Source organism: Salmo salar, chromosome ssa13 (assembly GCF_905237065.1).
Source record: "Salmo salar chromosome ssa13, Ssal_v3.1, whole genome shotgun sequence".
Lineage (NCBI taxonomy): Eukaryota > Metazoa > Chordata > Actinopteri > Salmoniformes > Salmonidae > Salmo > Salmo salar.
The window spans coordinates 53378807-53396416 of record NC_059454.1 but is presented as its reverse complement, the minus strand read 5'-3'; the positions used below and the strand labels follow the sequence as shown (position 1 = coordinate 53396416).

General features: G+C 42.5%; 1 protein-coding gene across 2 annotated transcripts in view; it reads left to right on the top strand.

The window, feature by feature from the left end:
- The window catches only part of LOC106567412 (rabankyrin-5), a 37210-nt gene that overhangs the window by 651 nt on the left and 18949 nt on the right, over positions 1 to 17610 (top strand). For both annotated transcript variants that reach the window (XM_014136617.2, XM_014136618.2), the window contains exons 2-16: positions 3577 to 3790; positions 4110 to 4228; positions 4533 to 4668; positions 4939 to 5062; positions 8185 to 8334; positions 10589 to 10754; positions 11053 to 11257; positions 11493 to 11561; positions 11746 to 11951; positions 12134 to 12231; positions 12445 to 12658; positions 12791 to 12889; positions 14023 to 14176; positions 14452 to 14620; positions 14892 to 15010. In XM_014136617.2, coding sequence (XP_013992092.2) covers positions 3577 to 3790; positions 4110 to 4228; positions 4533 to 4668; positions 4939 to 5062; positions 8185 to 8334; positions 10589 to 10754; positions 11053 to 11257; positions 11493 to 11561; positions 11746 to 11951; positions 12134 to 12231; positions 12445 to 12658; positions 12791 to 12889; positions 14023 to 14176; positions 14452 to 14620; positions 14892 to 15010 — 2242 coding nt within the window. The remainder of the gene's footprint in view (positions 1 to 3576; positions 3791 to 4109; positions 4229 to 4532; positions 4669 to 4938; positions 5063 to 8184; positions 8335 to 10588; positions 10755 to 11052; positions 11258 to 11492; positions 11562 to 11745; positions 11952 to 12133; positions 12232 to 12444; positions 12659 to 12790; positions 12890 to 14022; positions 14177 to 14451; positions 14621 to 14891; positions 15011 to 17610) is intronic.

Genomic DNA, 17610 nt, shown 5'->3' with positions numbered 1-17610 from the left:
AATTTTTAACTTAGTGCCTGTGCTATCTAGTGGAAACCCTAGCTAGCTGGTAAGGTGGTCTGGTGTTGATGGTGTGGGTTGGGCGGAGAAAGCATCTTGCCAGCAATACTTGTGTAGCTAGACACTTCTTTAATTCGCGGGGTGTTTGAACACAATTAACTGGATTGGTATATTTTAAGAAAGCCGAATTTGCTAACGCAGAATGCATAAGGCTAAGGGAAGTGATTATACACTTCTTACTTTCGTTTTTTTGTCGATATTGTAGTTAAAACTAACTGTACAACTCGACCCCCACAAAAGAGTCAATTTATGTCGAGAATAACGTTAAAATGTAGCTAGCTAGTTGGCTACTGAACTTTAGTTACTCAATTTGGTGTTGCATTATTGAACGCTTTTGTTTTTATTGTAGCCAGTGAGCTAAAAGTATAGCTGCCTAGATTGAATGAGTTTGTGGGATAGATGGCAATTAATCTCGACTGAAGATAAATGTAACATCGAGTCAACAACAAATTTACCCGATTTGACACAGCGCTGTCAGTACAGTGAAAATGTTTTGAATAATGTGACTACCGCCATTTTTTTTTTTTTGCTCATTCAACTGTGTGGCAGCCTCCTTGAAGAGTGCATATAAAGTAGGCCTACAGTACATGCTAACTAACTACTCGGTGTCAATTATAATGCTACACCAGTAGGTGTTTGTGTAGCTCTAGCACGTCGTGGAGTTGAGTAAACTCAGCTAGTGTTTGTGCTGCCTAAAACTTGCATGGATTGATTTTTTTAAGTTTTTCCCTTTTGTCATGCTAAGTCAGCCAATCATTTTTCACAAGCAAACGTTAGATTTCATAAGTTTGTCACTCACTTGTAGTCCCAAGTGATGCGTACAGTTGGATAAGGCTATAGTTTTATTGCCCCTATAAAGTGTATTCTAATGATGCCCATAAGTGCTGAGTTGAAGGTAATAAGCTTAAAACATGCACACACAAAAAACGCATTCATATCCTGTCTTCAAAATGAAAGGAAAATTATGAATTAAGTGTGACAGGTATGAGTGGCACTGGGGTAAAGCATGAACATTTATTTTTTTTTTTTTCAACGGCTCAGCCTATCTTGCTATTTCATCAGTGAACCTTTCCTGTGGTCGTTGATCAGTTGGTACTGCCTTACCCATGACTAGAGGTCGACCGATTATGATTTTTCAACACCGATACCGATTATTGGAGGACCCAAAAAACCGATACCGATTAATCGGCCATTTAAAAAAAAATCTTTGTAGTAATGACAATTACTACAATAATGAATGAACACTTATTTTTACTTAATATAATACATAAATACTATTAATTTTGCCTCAAATAAATAATGAAACCATGTTCAATTTGGTTTAAATAATGCAAAAACAAAGTGCTGGAGAAGAAAGTAAAAGTGCAATATGTGCCATGTAAAAAAGCTAACGTTTAAGTTCCTTGCTCAGAACATGAGAACATATGAAAGCTGGTGGTTCCTTTTAACATGAGTCTTCAATATTCCCAGGTAAGAAGTTTTAGGTTGTAGTTATTATAGGAATTATTGGACTATTTCTCTCTATACGATTTGTGTTTCATATACCTTTGACTATTGGATGATCTTATAGGCACTTTACTAGTGCCAGTGTAACAGTATAGCTTCCGTCCCTCTCCTCGCTCCTACCTGGGCTCAAACCAGGAACACATCGACAACAACCACCCTCGAAGCAGCGTTACACATGCAGAGCAAGGGGAACAACTACTCCAAGTCTCAGAGCGAGTGACGTTTAAAACGCTATTAGCGCGCGCCCGGCTAACTAGCTAGCCATTTCACATCGGTTACACCAGCCTAATCTTGGGAGTTGATAGGCTTGAAGTCATAAACAGCGCAATGCTTGAAGAATTGCGAAGGGCTGCTGGTAAAACGCATGAAACTGCTGTTTGAATGAATGCTTATGAGCCTGCTGGTGCCTACCACCGCTAAGTCAGACTGCTCTATCAAATATCAAATCATAGACTTAATTATAATATAATAAACACACAGAAATACGAGCCTTAGGTCATTAATATGGTCAAATCCGGAAACTATCATCTCGAAAGCAAAACTTTTATTTTTTCAGTGAAATATGGAACCGTTACGTATTTTATCTAACGGGTGGCATCCCTAAGTCTAAATATTCCTGTTACATTGCACAACCTTCAATGTTGTGTCATAATTACGTAAAATTCTGGCAAATTAGTTTGCAATGAGCCAGGCGGCCCAAACTGCTGCATATACCCTGACTCTGTTGCAGAGGTGACACATTTTCCCTAGTTAAAAGAAATTCATGTTAGCAGGCAATATTAACTAAATATGCAGGTTTAAAAATATACTTGTGTATTGATTTTAAGAAAGACATTGATGTTTATGGTTAGGTACACGTTAAAGCAACGACAGTCTTTTTTTGCAAATGCGCACCACATCGATTATATGCAATGCAGCACAGGCAAGATAAACTAGTAATATCATCAACCATGTGTAGTTAACTAGTGATTATGATTGATTGTTTTTTTATAAGATAAGTTTAATGCTAGCTAGCAACTTACCTTGGCTTCTTACTGCATTCGCGTAACAGGCAGGCTCCTCGTGGAGTGCAATGTAAAGCAGGTGGTTAGAGCGTTGGACTAGTTAACCGTAAGGTTGCAAGATTGAATCCCCAAGCTGACAAGGTAAAAATCTGTCGTTCTGCCCCTGAACAAGGCAGTTAACCCACCGTTCCTAGGCTGTCATTGAAAATAAGAATGTGTTCTTAACTGACTTGCCTAGTTAAAAAATATGATTAAAAAAAATAATCGGGAAATCGGCGTCCAAAAATACCGATTACAGATTGTTATGAAAACTTGAAATCGGCCCTAATTAATCGGCCATTCCGATTAATCGGTCGACCTCTACCCATGACTATAGCCAGCAAGCTAGTGTTAGCCTTACACTCTGACCCGAGGGAGGGCGAAGTTATGTGCCGCCTCAGCATTCTGTCTTCACTCAAATTTAGGGAGAGGGAAGTGGGAGAGGGAAGTTAAGTGCAATTCTGGGCTGAGTGGGCTCAGACGTGTACTAAACCCTAATGTGAAACATCCATAGCCTATATCCAGACAAGAAGCTGCCTTGCAAAATACTAGGTCTTCTTTAAACAATACAACTTCAATTAGGGATACTTCGGCAAGAGAAAATAACCACGTATCCATCCAGTTTTTATGTGAGTAATGTCATACCATATAAATAAAATAAATCACAACCGCTATGATGGAAACAGGAAGTTTTGGTACAATTTTTATAAATGCCGACAGATCATTTGTTCGTTTGACATGGTGGGATATATTTTTGTGTTTGTAAAATGTATTATGGGAGAAATGGTGACGGAAACTCCTTTATGCACGAATATTTATATAATAACCATCATATCGAATTATTAGGCTACAAATTAAATAAGTGATGAACTTCACATGGTGGTGAAAGTGCACGGTATTAACTTGATGCTTAACCAGCTTTCTTCTTCTCTTCCCCTCCTTTATCTCTTTACTCTCTCTGTGACAGAGGAGGTGGCCAAGCTGCAGAAGCACCTAGCCCTGCTGAGGCAGGAGTATGTGAAGATGCAGCGGAAGCTGGCTGACACAGAGAGGCGCTGTGCCATGCTGGCTGCTCAGGCCTCTGTCCAGGGCTCCACCAAGGCCGTAGCCAGGTCAGAAGACACCTTCATCAGCCGCCTGCTGGAGATTGTGGCCGAGCTCTACCAGCAGGACCAGTACAGGTGAGGGGAGGTGTGTGTGGGGGCATGTAGTTTGTGATGTATGCAGCGACATACTGTCATGGTTATACCCGGTAAGAGGACCTGCTTTGCCATTTCTCCTTTGTTTTTCTTGAGGTGGAAAGCCAAGAACAAGAAAATAATTGCACTTGATGTAATATCATTTTTCAAAATCGCATTGATTATACCAAGCCGGTCTTAGATTTTCTGATTCACAGCTATCTACAGAAATCCTGTGAAATTATACAATACTTAACTAGTTACGTTAGCTATGAACATATATTCTTCCTCACTTATGTTGTGGTTGTTTTCATGTTTCTAGTGATCTGAAGGTGACGGTTGGAGAGACGACGCTCAACGCTCACAAGTTTGTCCTGGCTGCTCGCAGTGATGCCTGGAGCCTGGCCAACCTGGCCTCAACCTCCAAACTGGACCTGTCTGGTGAGCTACCCTCACTGCTGTCACACTCATGTCACTATAACCCAGAATGTAATCTCAGTAAACACAGAAAGAAGTAAAATCTCGCAGTAATTTGGGTTGCTACGCCATGAACTTGCTGCTCAAAAATGAAGTCTCCACCCTCGAGTCCGTTGTGTTCACAGTTTTGGGAAAATGCACCACAAACTGTTCCTTCCAACAACTGCATTAAAAGCAGTTCATTCATATTGTAGCTTTAGTTCATTGACGTTATCTTTCATTCCACTCTGGGTAGTTAACACCGTTTCTCCCATGCTGGGTGTTCCAGATGCCAAGCCGGAGGTTGCCATGGCGATGTTGCGCTGGGCCTACACAGATGATCTGGAGCTCAGTGAGAACGATGCCTTCCTCATCGACCTGATGAAGCTGGCCAACCGCTTCCAGCTGCAGCTGCTCCGAGAGAGGTAGGCAGGGGCTGAAACACATTGGCTGTGTTTGAGAGCATCAAATTCTGCTTAGTCACTGATCTGTTACCGACTGTCATCTCATTCACACGCGCGCACACACACTCTGGGGGTTGGAAGTTGTTCTAAAGGCAAATGGTGTGTTTACTGCCTAAGGGCACATGTGCTCTTTGTGTTTTTCCTTTCCTCTAGGGCAGCTATAAATGCATGGTCCAATATTTCCCATTGACATCAGTGTTCTTAAACAGTGCTTTTGTTCTCTTGTAACAGGTGTGAGAAAGGGGTGATGTCATCTGTGAATGTGAGGAATTGTATCCGGTTCTACCAGACTGCTGAGGAGCTGGACGCCACAACACTCATGAACTACTGTGGAGAGATTATCGCCAGCCACTGGGTGAGTCTCCACTGTCCAACGGACTGTTAACTGTTCAACTGACCATCCAACTGTGGACAAGACTGTCTCCGGGTTCATGGGAAAGTCATGCCTGAGATTGAAGTGGCTTGAATCAATACACAGTCCATTTAATCTCTCAGTTGACGTCCCGAAGTGCTCGGCCTGATCATGCATCACTATAGTGTGATCTCAATTTACAGTGCTATTGATTATTCTCTAGCTCCCATCTGGATGATCTGTTACATGATGACCTGTTAACTCTCCTTAACCTCAACTAAAACTCTGTTTCAAAACACCTTTAAAGGGAAGATTGCAGGATTAGGTTGCTGTTAAACATTCTAATTTGTTTAATCCTTCAAACTAAAAGTCCCAATGTGACATATCACTTGACATTTGTATTTTGGGAAAAACTTATATTTTATGTGAATTTGACCGAAGTAACATCGGAAAATTGTTTGGAAAAGTGACGTAAAGAGGAGCAATACACAAGCAGGAGTGACGCAAACCACTGTCCACATAAGACGGTAAAGAACGAGTCCTATTGTTTTTGCAAAAATATTTTGGCACATTAAAAAAAGCCAATTTATCATCTGACCATATCCTCTAATTTCATTGTTCTGTATCGTTAAAAAAAAAATCTTACACAGTGCGCAGGCTTTTAGCATAGACCCTTTTCCACCCCTGTTGGCTTACCCCCTACTAGCTAACCACTAGCAGGCTGGAAACACATCACTTATTAGCAATTCAGCACATCAGTATTTCTTGTACTGTTACACAAAATCAAGATAAACCTTTACCATCATAGTAGACATTAAACGTCTATAACCAAACTGGCTAAAACTCTGTTGTTGGCCGATGGTAGCTATGTCTAGCCACGTGCCAACCTGAGTGCTACTACTAGCAGTAGTAAATCCAGGGATAATTACTGACACAAACATTGCCTTCCATGATATCCTGCATGTTATATCGGCCAATAATGACCAGGTAGTTCAGCAAAAATAAAGACATGAACAATGACATTAATCCGATTGGTATTTGACCGTTACATTTAAAAAAACGAATTGTTAAATTCTCCCCGATTTTGTGGTATCGAATTGGTAGTTAGTCTTGTCCTTCGCTGCAACTCCCGTACGCACTCGGGAATGGCGATGGTCGAGAGCCGTGCATCCTCCGACACACGACCCCCACCAAGCCGCACTGCTTAACCCGGAAGCCAGCTGCATCAATGTGTCGGAGGAAAAACCATACAACTGGTGACTGTGTCAGCGTGCATGCATCTGGCCTGCCACAGGGGTTGCAAGAGCGCGATGGTACAAGGACATCCCGGCCGGCCCAACCCTCCACTAAACCGGACGACGCTGGGCCAATTGTGCGCCACCTCATGGGTCTCCCGGTCGTGGCCGGCTGCGACACAGCCTGGAATCTAACCAGGATCTGTAGTAACACAGCTCGCACTGCGATGCAGCGTTCGGGAGGCCCTGTGAGCCCCAACTATGTCTGAAGGGCCAGGGATTCCCATGACCCAGTCTGCCTGAAGTGGTACAACTTTCTTCTTGAAATTTCGACCAAACATGCATGCCGGTGAACAGTGCACTGCCGCCACCACCAGGCCTTTCTTCTCTTGACGTCAAAGCCGCAATGTATTGTTGGTATGAGCTTTTGACAAATGTAATTCAAATTGCGAAAATAGAAGTCCGTAATATTTGTTGTGCATAAACTTTTGCAAATAGAGCGTTTAAATAGATTATATTCCATCTACGCTGCTAGATTTTTGGAAATATATCGTGCAACCTGTCCTTCTTTAAAATTAAAATCAATCCAGTCAATAATCTAGCAGCCAAGTTGTACTCAACAGCTGAATCTCTATGGTATCACTACCTAGTTTCCCATAGCAACGGCAGTGATTACCCTATATTTATTCAGCAGCAGCAGGCTGCCACTGCAAAAGATACTGTATGATAACTTTTTTGAGAGAGACATTTTTTTTTTTTTTATTATATATTTTTTTTTACAATTTTCTGGATGGTATAATGTTGTCAGTGTAAACTTAAATGACTGAAACCAGGATAGGCAGTATCTAGAAAAGATAATATATCAATATGTTTGTAAATAATATCATAATTGAGCACTAACAATGACCAAAATAAACTAGACAGTCAGGGAGAATCAAAAATTCCATGGGCCATGGCTTTTGTTGTTGTTGTTTTTAAGTCACTCGGATAGCATAAGAACACGGCATAAGCAATGGCAAAATGTCGCATTGCAGGAAATTAGCTTTGAAACTGCCATTTCTTCTCTCAGCCCCATGACAAAATGTGTAGAATTGCAGGAAACCTGCTTTAAAACTGTACTTTTCTCTGCCCATGGCAAAATGTGTAGAACAGAAAATGTGCTTTTAAACAGCAACATTTTGTCTAAAAGGACAGATTCAAAAAATGTAGGTCAGAGACCAGACCAGTGGTCATTCCCATCGCTGCTGAAAAAAATTGTAGGGGAAACACTGCAACTGGTCATCTGTACTGTCTCCTTGTGTCCAGTCTGTGGGGTGTATCCCATGTATTTTAAGTCCTGAGCCCATACCTGAGTTATATCTCTGCGTGTCAAGGAGCCCATCGTCTTATCACCTCATTAGTCCCGTGCTCAGAGGCCAGATCCCTGTGATTCTCAAGTTTCTGTTAATGACTAGGACCGAGGAAATTACTTTTCAGCATTCTTCATCTGACTGACTCCTGTTAGTGCTGCTGCTGACTATGTCTGACTGACTGCTGTGGCTCCTGAAGCCTCCAATTTGCTGTTTCACTATACTTAATTACTCTGGTGTAGGCTTTGATTAGAGGTTTGGACTGAGGAGATTGAACTGATTTTCAATATGAATATAATTTGGCACTGTCAGGTGGTTTCATTAAAGACAAAAGAAAATAGTAAAATGAAATATAGAATAAAAATGCATCCACCTGTCTAATTGTAACACCTCCTAGATCATAGAATTTCTAGAAGGTAAAAAGTCCCTCCTTAAGGCCACTTTCAATGGGAATGTCTGTTCTAGTAATACTTCTAGGACCCAGATTACAGAGCTTTTTTCATATATTATTTTTAATAAACTCCTATCTTTGTCTCAACAGGATGACCTGAGGAAAGAGGACTTCAGCACTATGAGTGCTCCACTGCTCTTCAAGATGATCAAGTCTAAAACAGATTTCCCTCTCCACAAAGCCATCAAAGTCGAGAGGGAAGACGTGGTCTTCCTCTACCTCATTGAGATGGACTCGCAGGTGAGAGAGCTTCACAGGTTTTCCTCTGACAAGTAATTTCACTGAAGACCAATATGCTGTTCTCAGTTGGAGCAGGGCCTGTATTAGGGCTGGGCGATATGTCCTAAAAGTCATACCCCGCCCCGCCAATTTATGATGGCCGATTCACTATATATATTTTCTAAAACTTTTTCTTTAAATAAGCTTTGTTGCGCAATTTAAAGGTCAATACACTTTATTTCAAACAGTTAGGGATATTCTAATGAATTTAGGCCTTGTAAAAAAATATATCTAGGCTAAATATAAGCCTTGAACAACCATAAGACCCACTAATGATGACAATATTTTATCGAAATTGTTTAACTTCTCTAGGGTAGGGGGCAATATTTTGTCGCCCGGATGAAAGGCATGCCCGTAGTAAACTGAGCTCAGATGCGCGCACTCACGTGAGAGTTAGCTGTATTCCTTTTCTTTTTTGAAGACGAAGGTCTTGTCCGGTTGGAATATTATGGGAGATTTATGATAAAAACATCCTAAAGATTGATTCTATACATCATTTGACTTGGTTCTACGAACTGTAATGGAACTATTTAGACTTTTCGTCTGAATTTAATGCGTGAGCACAGCGCATTTGGAGTACTCGACCGAACGCGCAAACAAAAAGGAGGTATTTGGACATATATATGGACTTTATCGAAACAAATGAACATTTATTGGGGAACTGGGATTCCTGGGAGTGCATTCCGACGAAGATCATCAAAGGTAAGTGAATATTTATAATATTATTTCTGAGTTTTGTTGACTCCACAAAATGGCGGGTTTGGTTTTGTGTCTGAACGCTGTACTCAGATTATTGCAAAGTGTGCTTTCTCTGTAAAGTTTTTTTGAAATCTGACACAGCAGTTGCATTAAGGAGAAGTGTATCTATAATTCTTTGAATAACAGTTTAATATTTTATCAACGTTTATGATGAGTATTTCTGTAAATTGATGTGCTCATTCACTGGACATTTATGGGAGGCAAAACATTTCTGAACATTACACGCCAATGTAAAATGGGGTTTTTGGATATAAATATGAACTTTATCGAGCAAAACATCCATGTATTGTGTAACATGAAGTCCTACGAGTGCCATCTGATGAAGATCATCAAAGGTTAGTGATTCATTTTAGCTGTATTTCTGGTTTTTGTGACGCCTCTCCTTGCTTGGAAAATGGCTGTGTGGTTTTTCTTGTCTAGGTGCTGTCCTAACATAATCTAATGCGATGCTTTCGCCGTAAAGCCTTTTTGAAATCGGACAATGTGGTTGGATTAACGAGAAGTTTATCTTTAAAATGGTGTAAAATAGTTGTATGTTTTGAGATTTGAATTATGAGATTTTTGTTGTTTTGAATTTGGCACCCTGCTATTTCACTGGCTGTTGGCAGTGTGTCCCACATACCCCAGACAGGTTAAACCTGCTTTTATTTCAATAGTCACGGATCTGGCTTTCAAGTCTGTCTATGAAAATGCCCTTTTTGTTACAATTTTTACCAGAACCATGCATAATGCACATTCACTAATAATGACCATAAACAATCTCTCAAGCACAAGCCCACATGCAAGTCAGTAGCCAGCTAATCTTTATATTTAAAGTTTAGCCAACTTGGATCTATTTGCTTGCTAACAAGGTTGAATCGTTATACACCCTCCTGTCTGTCTCCAACCTCCAACTGTTAGAACAACCTGTTCACTTTGTTTAGATCTAGTGAAATCAAGTGCCCTACCTGGATAAGAAGATAAGCATTTCTCGAGTTGCTATGTCAATTCCTTATATAAATACATTTTATGCTGCTAGCAGTGTGACAAACTGAGCGTAATTTTCCGCAATCATTAATACTCTCGTTTTAGTAGGGTCTGCTCTGCTAAATTTTGGAAGTTGATACATAAAAAAGGGTAAGGGAATCAACCGATTTCTGTTGGCCCAAAACTCAAATGCAAATAGCGAGTTGAAACTGCTTGTTGTCAGAGAGAAATAAGTGATATTTTGTCATTGTCGAGTGGCAGGGGGAGGAGCTTAGTGTCTGCAAGTGGGAAGGAGCGAAGAAGAGACAAAAATGAAAAAATATAAAAACCTTGATTCTTGCGATACAGCAATTTGGAACATGGCGCTAAAAGATGAATTGGATATATGAGGAGTGCTGATAAAGGATCAGTTTACAGACCAGTGTTGAGAAGCCAACTATACCTTTTTTTCCCTTATTTTATATACATCTTGTATTCTCCACATCTGCAGTTGCCTGGGAAGCTGAATGAACTGGACAACAATGGCGACTTGGCCCTGGACCTGGCTCTGTCTCGTAAACTGGAGAGTATCGCCACCACGCTGGTCAACAACAAAGCAGATGTGGACATGGTGGACCAGAGTGGCTGGAGCCTCCTTCACAAAGCCATCCAAAGAGGTAGGGGGTGCCGCACATTCTCTCAACCATATGTCACGTACTATATGGCTTCAGGCACATTGCGTTATCCACAACAACACAGCCCTCCCTATGTAAACTCAATGCTGGGCTAGAGATTAACCGTGTTGAATATTAAGGGTAAAGATACACCCCATTGTGCGTCCTAATTCTCCACACGTCTCCTGATGTGCACACTACTACAGCACCTGCACACAGCCAGTCATGGAATGGAAAAGTGTGGAGAATGGAGAGACAGATCATGATTCCCCTGGCCCCTTCTCTCCCTCCGCCCCCGCAGGTGATGAGTTTTCCTCCACCTTCCTGATCCGCCACTTGGCCCAGGTGAACGCGGCCACGGTTGGGGCGGTAGAGACCCCCCTGCACCTGGTGTGTTCCTTTAGCCCCAAGAAGCACTCTGGGGAGGTGATGAGTGGCATGGCCCACATCGCAGAGGCCCTGCTCAAGACAGGGGCCAACCCCAACAGGCAGAACAGCAAGGGAAGGTGGGTAATACTATATGGCAATCCCTCTGATCCATTGAGCCCATCTGGTGTAATATAGCAACGGTCTATTCAAATGGGAGTTGATGTTTCGACTGATTGTTCTGACTTCAAATCAGCATCCGAACTTTATAGAGAAAATCTGCCATTGCTTCCAATACTTTGATCTGTTTGTGTTACATGACGTATTTTTGTCATGATCCCGATACTGTGACTTTATACATTTTTTGTTTCCCAGAACTCCCCTACATGAAGTAGTGGTGTCGGGGAATGAGCCTGTGTTCAACCAGCTCCTACAGTGTAAACAGTGAGTTAAAACAGAAAAACATTTACTAAACCAACGACCTGGGTCCTACTCCCCATTGACCTTATTTAAAACAGCCGATGGAGTAGCCTCTATTTCCTGGTGTAATTCTGTCATCTTTCCTCTCGTCCCTCCCTCTTTCCTCTGCTCTTTCCTCCTCACTTCCCTCCTGTGACTCTCTCCTGAGGCTGGACCTGGAGCTGAAGGACCATGAGGGGAGCACAGCTCTGTGGCTGGCCCTGCAGTACATCACCGTGTCCTCTGACGCCAACGTTAACCCATTTGAGGACGATGCTCCGGTGGTGGAGAATGGAACACTGTTTGATGAAAACAGCTTTGCTGCCCAGCTCATCCAGAGAGGCAGTAACCCAGACGCACCAGACACAGCCACAGGTAAAATGTCTGATTTGAAGGGAACATGCTAAAATGTATACATGTTTATGTACATGTTTATGAATATGATGCAATAAAATAAAGTATTAAACAATACGGAAATCAGTGCACTATTATGTTTTTGAATCTTACTTTCTTTTCCCCTTTCTTTCTCTCGCATATTCCCCCCCATTCCTCCTCAGAGAACTGTCTCATGCAGAGGGCAACGGGTGTAGGCAGTGAGGCTGCTGCCCTCTTCCTGGCCACACACGGGGCAAAGGTCAACCATGCCAACAAATGGGTATGTAATGATGTACTGCAGGATCACATGAAACATAATCTCTGCCAGTTCATCACAAATTACTACTTCAGACACTAAAGTGCAATAGTGAATCATAAGTTATACTGCTTGAAACTGCACTGCATCACAAACTACTGCGTCATACAAGCTAAACCCCCCCCCATCCTGTCTGTTTGTATGTCTGACTCTGTGTGTGTCTCCTCTCCCCCATAGGGTGAGACCCCTCTCCACACGGCGTGTCGCTGTGGTTTGGCTGGCCTGACGGCAGAGCTTCTCCATCAGGGGGCTAACCCTAACCTGCAAACGCAGAAGGCCCTCCCCGACGAGACCCTGGCCCTGGCCCAGGGGGTGTCCCTGCAGAGCCCGCTCCACATGGCCATCATACACAACCACCCCGACGTGGTGTCAGTCATCCTGGAGCAGAAAGGTAGGTTAGTGGACAGTGGGCAGCATCTCCATGTCAAGCAGCCCAGGGAGATGAATGAACATGATTGACACCCAGAGGGAAAATTGGAATTGTTACCTGCATACTGACAATTTCATTTCCTGGTGTTTCCAGCCAATGTTCTTCACGCCACCAACAACCTGCAGATCATCCCAGACTTCAGCCTCAAAGACTCCATGGACCAGACGGTGTTGGGCCTAGCCCTTTGGACAGGTAGGTTTCACCAACAACAAAAACGCTTTACTCATCAGATGGGTAGCTACTAGCTATGTCAGTGTGAAAGAGCCTGCCGACGCTCTCTCAATTTAAAATGCTATGGCCTTTGTCTACATAACCAGAGTCGGATTAACTTGTGGACACGATTTTTATCTTTCTGCGTGCAGTATGAAAGAAATTAGAGGTCATTTTGTGAGCCAATGTTAACAAGCGTAAGCGCAATGACTCAACTCTACAGGTACGCTAGCATATGCTAATGTACCTACCTGTAGACTTCCAGTCATCGGAAGACTACGGGTACTCCACCAGTTCATCTGACTCTGGGTAAGTAGAAAGATGACTTAATTGCCAGAATTGCGGCGTATCACTTTAAAAACGGAGTAGTTTAATGTCCTTGTAGGGCTCACACCTTCACACTTCCTCCTCCTTTTCCAGTCTCGCATGCCATGGATAGCGAGACAAACAGAGGAGGTATGTGCAGCCAAACGTATCTAGTCATGATAATCCAACCTAAAACAAAGTCCATAGACCAGTGGTTTTCAACCTGTGGGTCCACACATTTTAAACTTAAGAAAAATATAGATTTGTTTTCTTCCTAATTACTATTGATACTTCCTATAAAAACTATAGTATTTTAAGCAATTTTTACATTTACTTTTCACAATGCAAATTGTTAATAATAGGCCTTTCACTGCTAAAATGGACTAAATTTGACCGCCAAGAGATTTTGTTAAAATGATTTTTGACTCTGCAAATGGTGGTCCTTAAGCTTTTGACTAATTTGGTGGTCCCCGGAAAGGAGAAGGTTGGGAACCGCTGCTATAGACGTAGTCCTCGCTGGAGTCGAGCTGTAGTTCCCCTTACAGATTATCCCAGATTGAGTTCTGGATCCTGCTGTGTGCTCCACTGCTTTGCCTGTGCTTTGCACCTGCTCCTTTTGGACTTTTCCCCCTCTTAGATCAAGATACCGAACAAATTAACAGTGGAGATGTGGAGTGCAATTGACAGGATTTTAAAAGGGTAGTTTGGTCTCACGGATCAATGATCTGCATCAGATCATGTGTTCAACCTCGGTGCCATTCGGGATCCACAGCTTTCAGTATGTCTGTGTCCTCTCGTCTGTCCCTCAGGTATGCACACCATAGCGGCCCAACTCCTAGGCTCTGGGGCGTCCATCAACGACACCATGTCCAACGGTCAGACCCTGCTGCACATGGCCATCCGCAGACAGGACAGCAAGAGTGCCCTGTTCCTCCTGGAGCACCAGGCTGACATCAATGTCAAGTAGGAGGACTCAGATCAGGAGCTTCATAAACCAGCAGATGCATTTCTCAGTTCTTTATTTCCCCTTGAGGGGAATTTTAATTTGCCATCTTAAAAGTCAGATAACGTATCATAAAGAAACTGTGGAGCAGTCTCCCATTTTATACAACAATGCAAAGATGTATGGAAGCACAAGCCATAGGTGCTATGATCTGTAATGTTACACATTGGCTGAGTATCCCTGTGAGGTGTTTATGTTAGTAGGTGTAAAAAACAACGTGTCTCTCTCCCTGCAGAACCCAGGAGGGTGAGACGGCGCTGCAGCTGGCCATCAGTAACCAACTCCCCCTGGTGGTGGACGCCATCTGCACACGGGGGGCCGACATGTCCGTGGTGGACGAGAGGGGACACCCCCCTCTGTGGCTGGCCCTGGAGAACGGTCTCGAGGACATCGCTTCCACACTGGTGAGAGGGGAGGAAGAGGGGGGTAAAGGAGAAAGCGATGGGGGGAGGAAGAGGAAGGGGGTGGTTGTGGAAATGGGAGCCCACAGGTGAATGTAAATAAGTGACCATGTAATCCCGTGATGGTTGTATGTGAGAGCCTCAAGTATTCTAGTCAATAACGTGCATGTCATGAGTAGGGCCAGGAGTCATCCAGGTCAGGAGAGAACTTCTGGCCGGTCCTAGTTTTGAGTGGGATTGGTATGTGATTGTCTGCTTGTCTCTGCTACTGTAGGTCCGACACGGTTGTGACGCCACCAGTTGGAGCTCTGGTCCCTCAGGCTGTCAGCAGACCCTCCTCCACAGGGCTGTGGACGAGAACAACGAGGTCACCGCCTGCTTCCTCATCCGCAGGTCTGTCTGATCACACTCATCCCTCACAACGCACTCATTCCTCTTGATCAAATTAACATATTTGTATAATGGAGCGAGTGTTGCCGACGCGTCTCACCTTCTAATGCACTCATCCCTCAACGGGTGGCTGCACTCATCCCTTACTGTGGTCTCACAGCAAATTAAACTCATCCCTCTTTATAGCAAATATATAAACTGTTTTTTATATCTGAGTGGCACCTCACCTTTTAATGCCCTTATCCCTCAATGTGCCCATATTCCTTGCATTGCAAGTGCCATGCTCTACCAACTGAGCTACACAGCAGTGGTTTCCAACATTAAATTTTTTTGTGGCATCTTGATGGCATATAAAATTCTGCGGCACACCTAAAGTTTCCCTATTAATTAATTTAGTGGTAATGACCTTCTGATCGATACTGCAAATCATCTATTGTCTGAATGATGCTGCCACCCCCGTGCTTCACGGTTGGGATGGTGTTCTTCGGCTTGCAAGCCTCCCCCTTTTTCCTCCAAACATAGCAATGGTCATTATGGCCAAACAGTTACATTTTTGTTTCATCAGACCAGATGACATTTCTCCAAAAAGTACCATCTTTGTCCCCATGTGCAGTTGCAAACCGTAGTCTGGCTTTTTTATGGCGGTTTTGGAGCAGTGGCTTCTTCCTTGCTGAGCAGCCTTTCAGGTTATTTCGATATGGGACTCATTTTACTGTGGATATAGGTACTTTTGTACCCATTTCCTCCAGCATCTTCACAAGGTCCTTTGCTGTTCTTCTGGGATTGATTTGCACTTTTCGCACCAAAGTACGTTCATCTCTAGGAGACAGAACGCGTCTCCTTCCTGAGCGGTATGACGGCTGCGTGGTCCCATGGTGTTTATACTTGCGTACTATTGTTTGTACAGATGAACGTGGTACCTTCAGGCGTTTGGAAATTGCTCCCAAGGATGAACCAGACTTGTGGAGGTCTACAACTTTTCGATTTGCTTTTTTTGGATTTTCCCATGATGTCAAGCAAAGAGGCACTGAGTTTGAAGGTTGGCCTTGAAATACATCCACAGGTACACCTCCAATTGACTCAAATGATGTCAATTAGCCTATCAGAAGCTTCTAAAGCCATGACATAATGTTCTGGAATTTTCTGAGCTGTTTAAAGGCACAGTCAACTTAGTGTATGTAAAAAGCTGACCCACTGGAATTGTGATACAGTGAAATAATCTGTCTGTAAACAATTGTTGGAAAATGTACTTGTGTCATGTACAAAGTAGATGTCCTAACTGACTTGCCAAAACTAGTTTTAATGACTCCAACCTAAGTGTACGTAAACTTCCGACTTCAACTGCATACAAATTATTAGACCAAAGGTGAATACACAACAGTTCACCTGACACAAGGCTGAATCCAAACATTACACTGTTGATTTTATGTGCCTTTTACATTTACTGTACTTTTTGCGCCATTTGTTGATAACTAAATCTGAAAATACTCTGGATATGGCTGGGCAATTAGGGCCAAATATAGTATCACAATATTTTTTCATATCTTTGACGCTGTGTCATGTTTTTTGAATAATAAAAGTTACACATTTTGCTTTATGAGTAGTGCGTGATCCTAGGGTGGCAACACATACATTCTAAGGGATTTCAATGGGTCTTTCTCCATTCTGATTGTTTTATACTGTTCAACCCCCCCCGTATTTTTATCAATTTCTTAATTTCCTGCACTGATTTGAGGGAATTTTCACACTAGCACTTAAGGATGCACGATATGGGCAAAAAACCGAGGCCTTATTTTTAACCTAATGTTGCAATTGCTATTTGACTTACAATTTAGATCAAAACACTTGGGTGAACTGTCGGAATCAATGAAATTTGAGGGCACTTTGAATACAGTGTTTGCCATGACAACGAATGAAAATGCCAAGGAGGAGTTATTCTGACTGGGTAGGAACCAAAGTGTTTGTCAGTGGTTTATCTAGGGGACTGTATAAACAATGGCTACATTAAATGTTTCTTCTTTGGCTATTCCTCTTTGATTTAGAAGATACTGTTGCACAAACAATATGCTAATTTAGGCCTATGCCATCACGGGTATCAGGCTGCATAGCTCTGACTCAGTAGATTTATTAGCGAGCTAGCTAACACAATTTAGCTAAAACTTGCTAAGAAAATACAAACTAGCTGTTTGCAGAAGTAAGAAACACAAACTAATAGTGCATTTATAGAACGCTTGTGGATTTGTATTAATAAGCAAAGTGGAAACATCGTTGTCATCAACATTGTTGCATGTGCTGCATTGACCATGCAGACTGAACACAAGTCCCCCCCTGGTCAAGCAACAGCCAATGTGCTCCTTGAGTGATGGGGCAGGGCTAGGTCTGTGTGGAAAGTGGCAGAGAGAGTGGAGAGGGATGACTCAAGTAGTGGTGTAAACTATAAAGATGTACGTAAAACACAGCATATCACATTTTAACAAACCAAACATTCAAATTCCGTAATACAAGGTAAAGTAAAAACCCAAACTGGTCTTTGCATCAATACCGGTATATAGTAAAATACGGTACACCGCTCAGCCCCATCTCTGGATACATTCAGTAACATG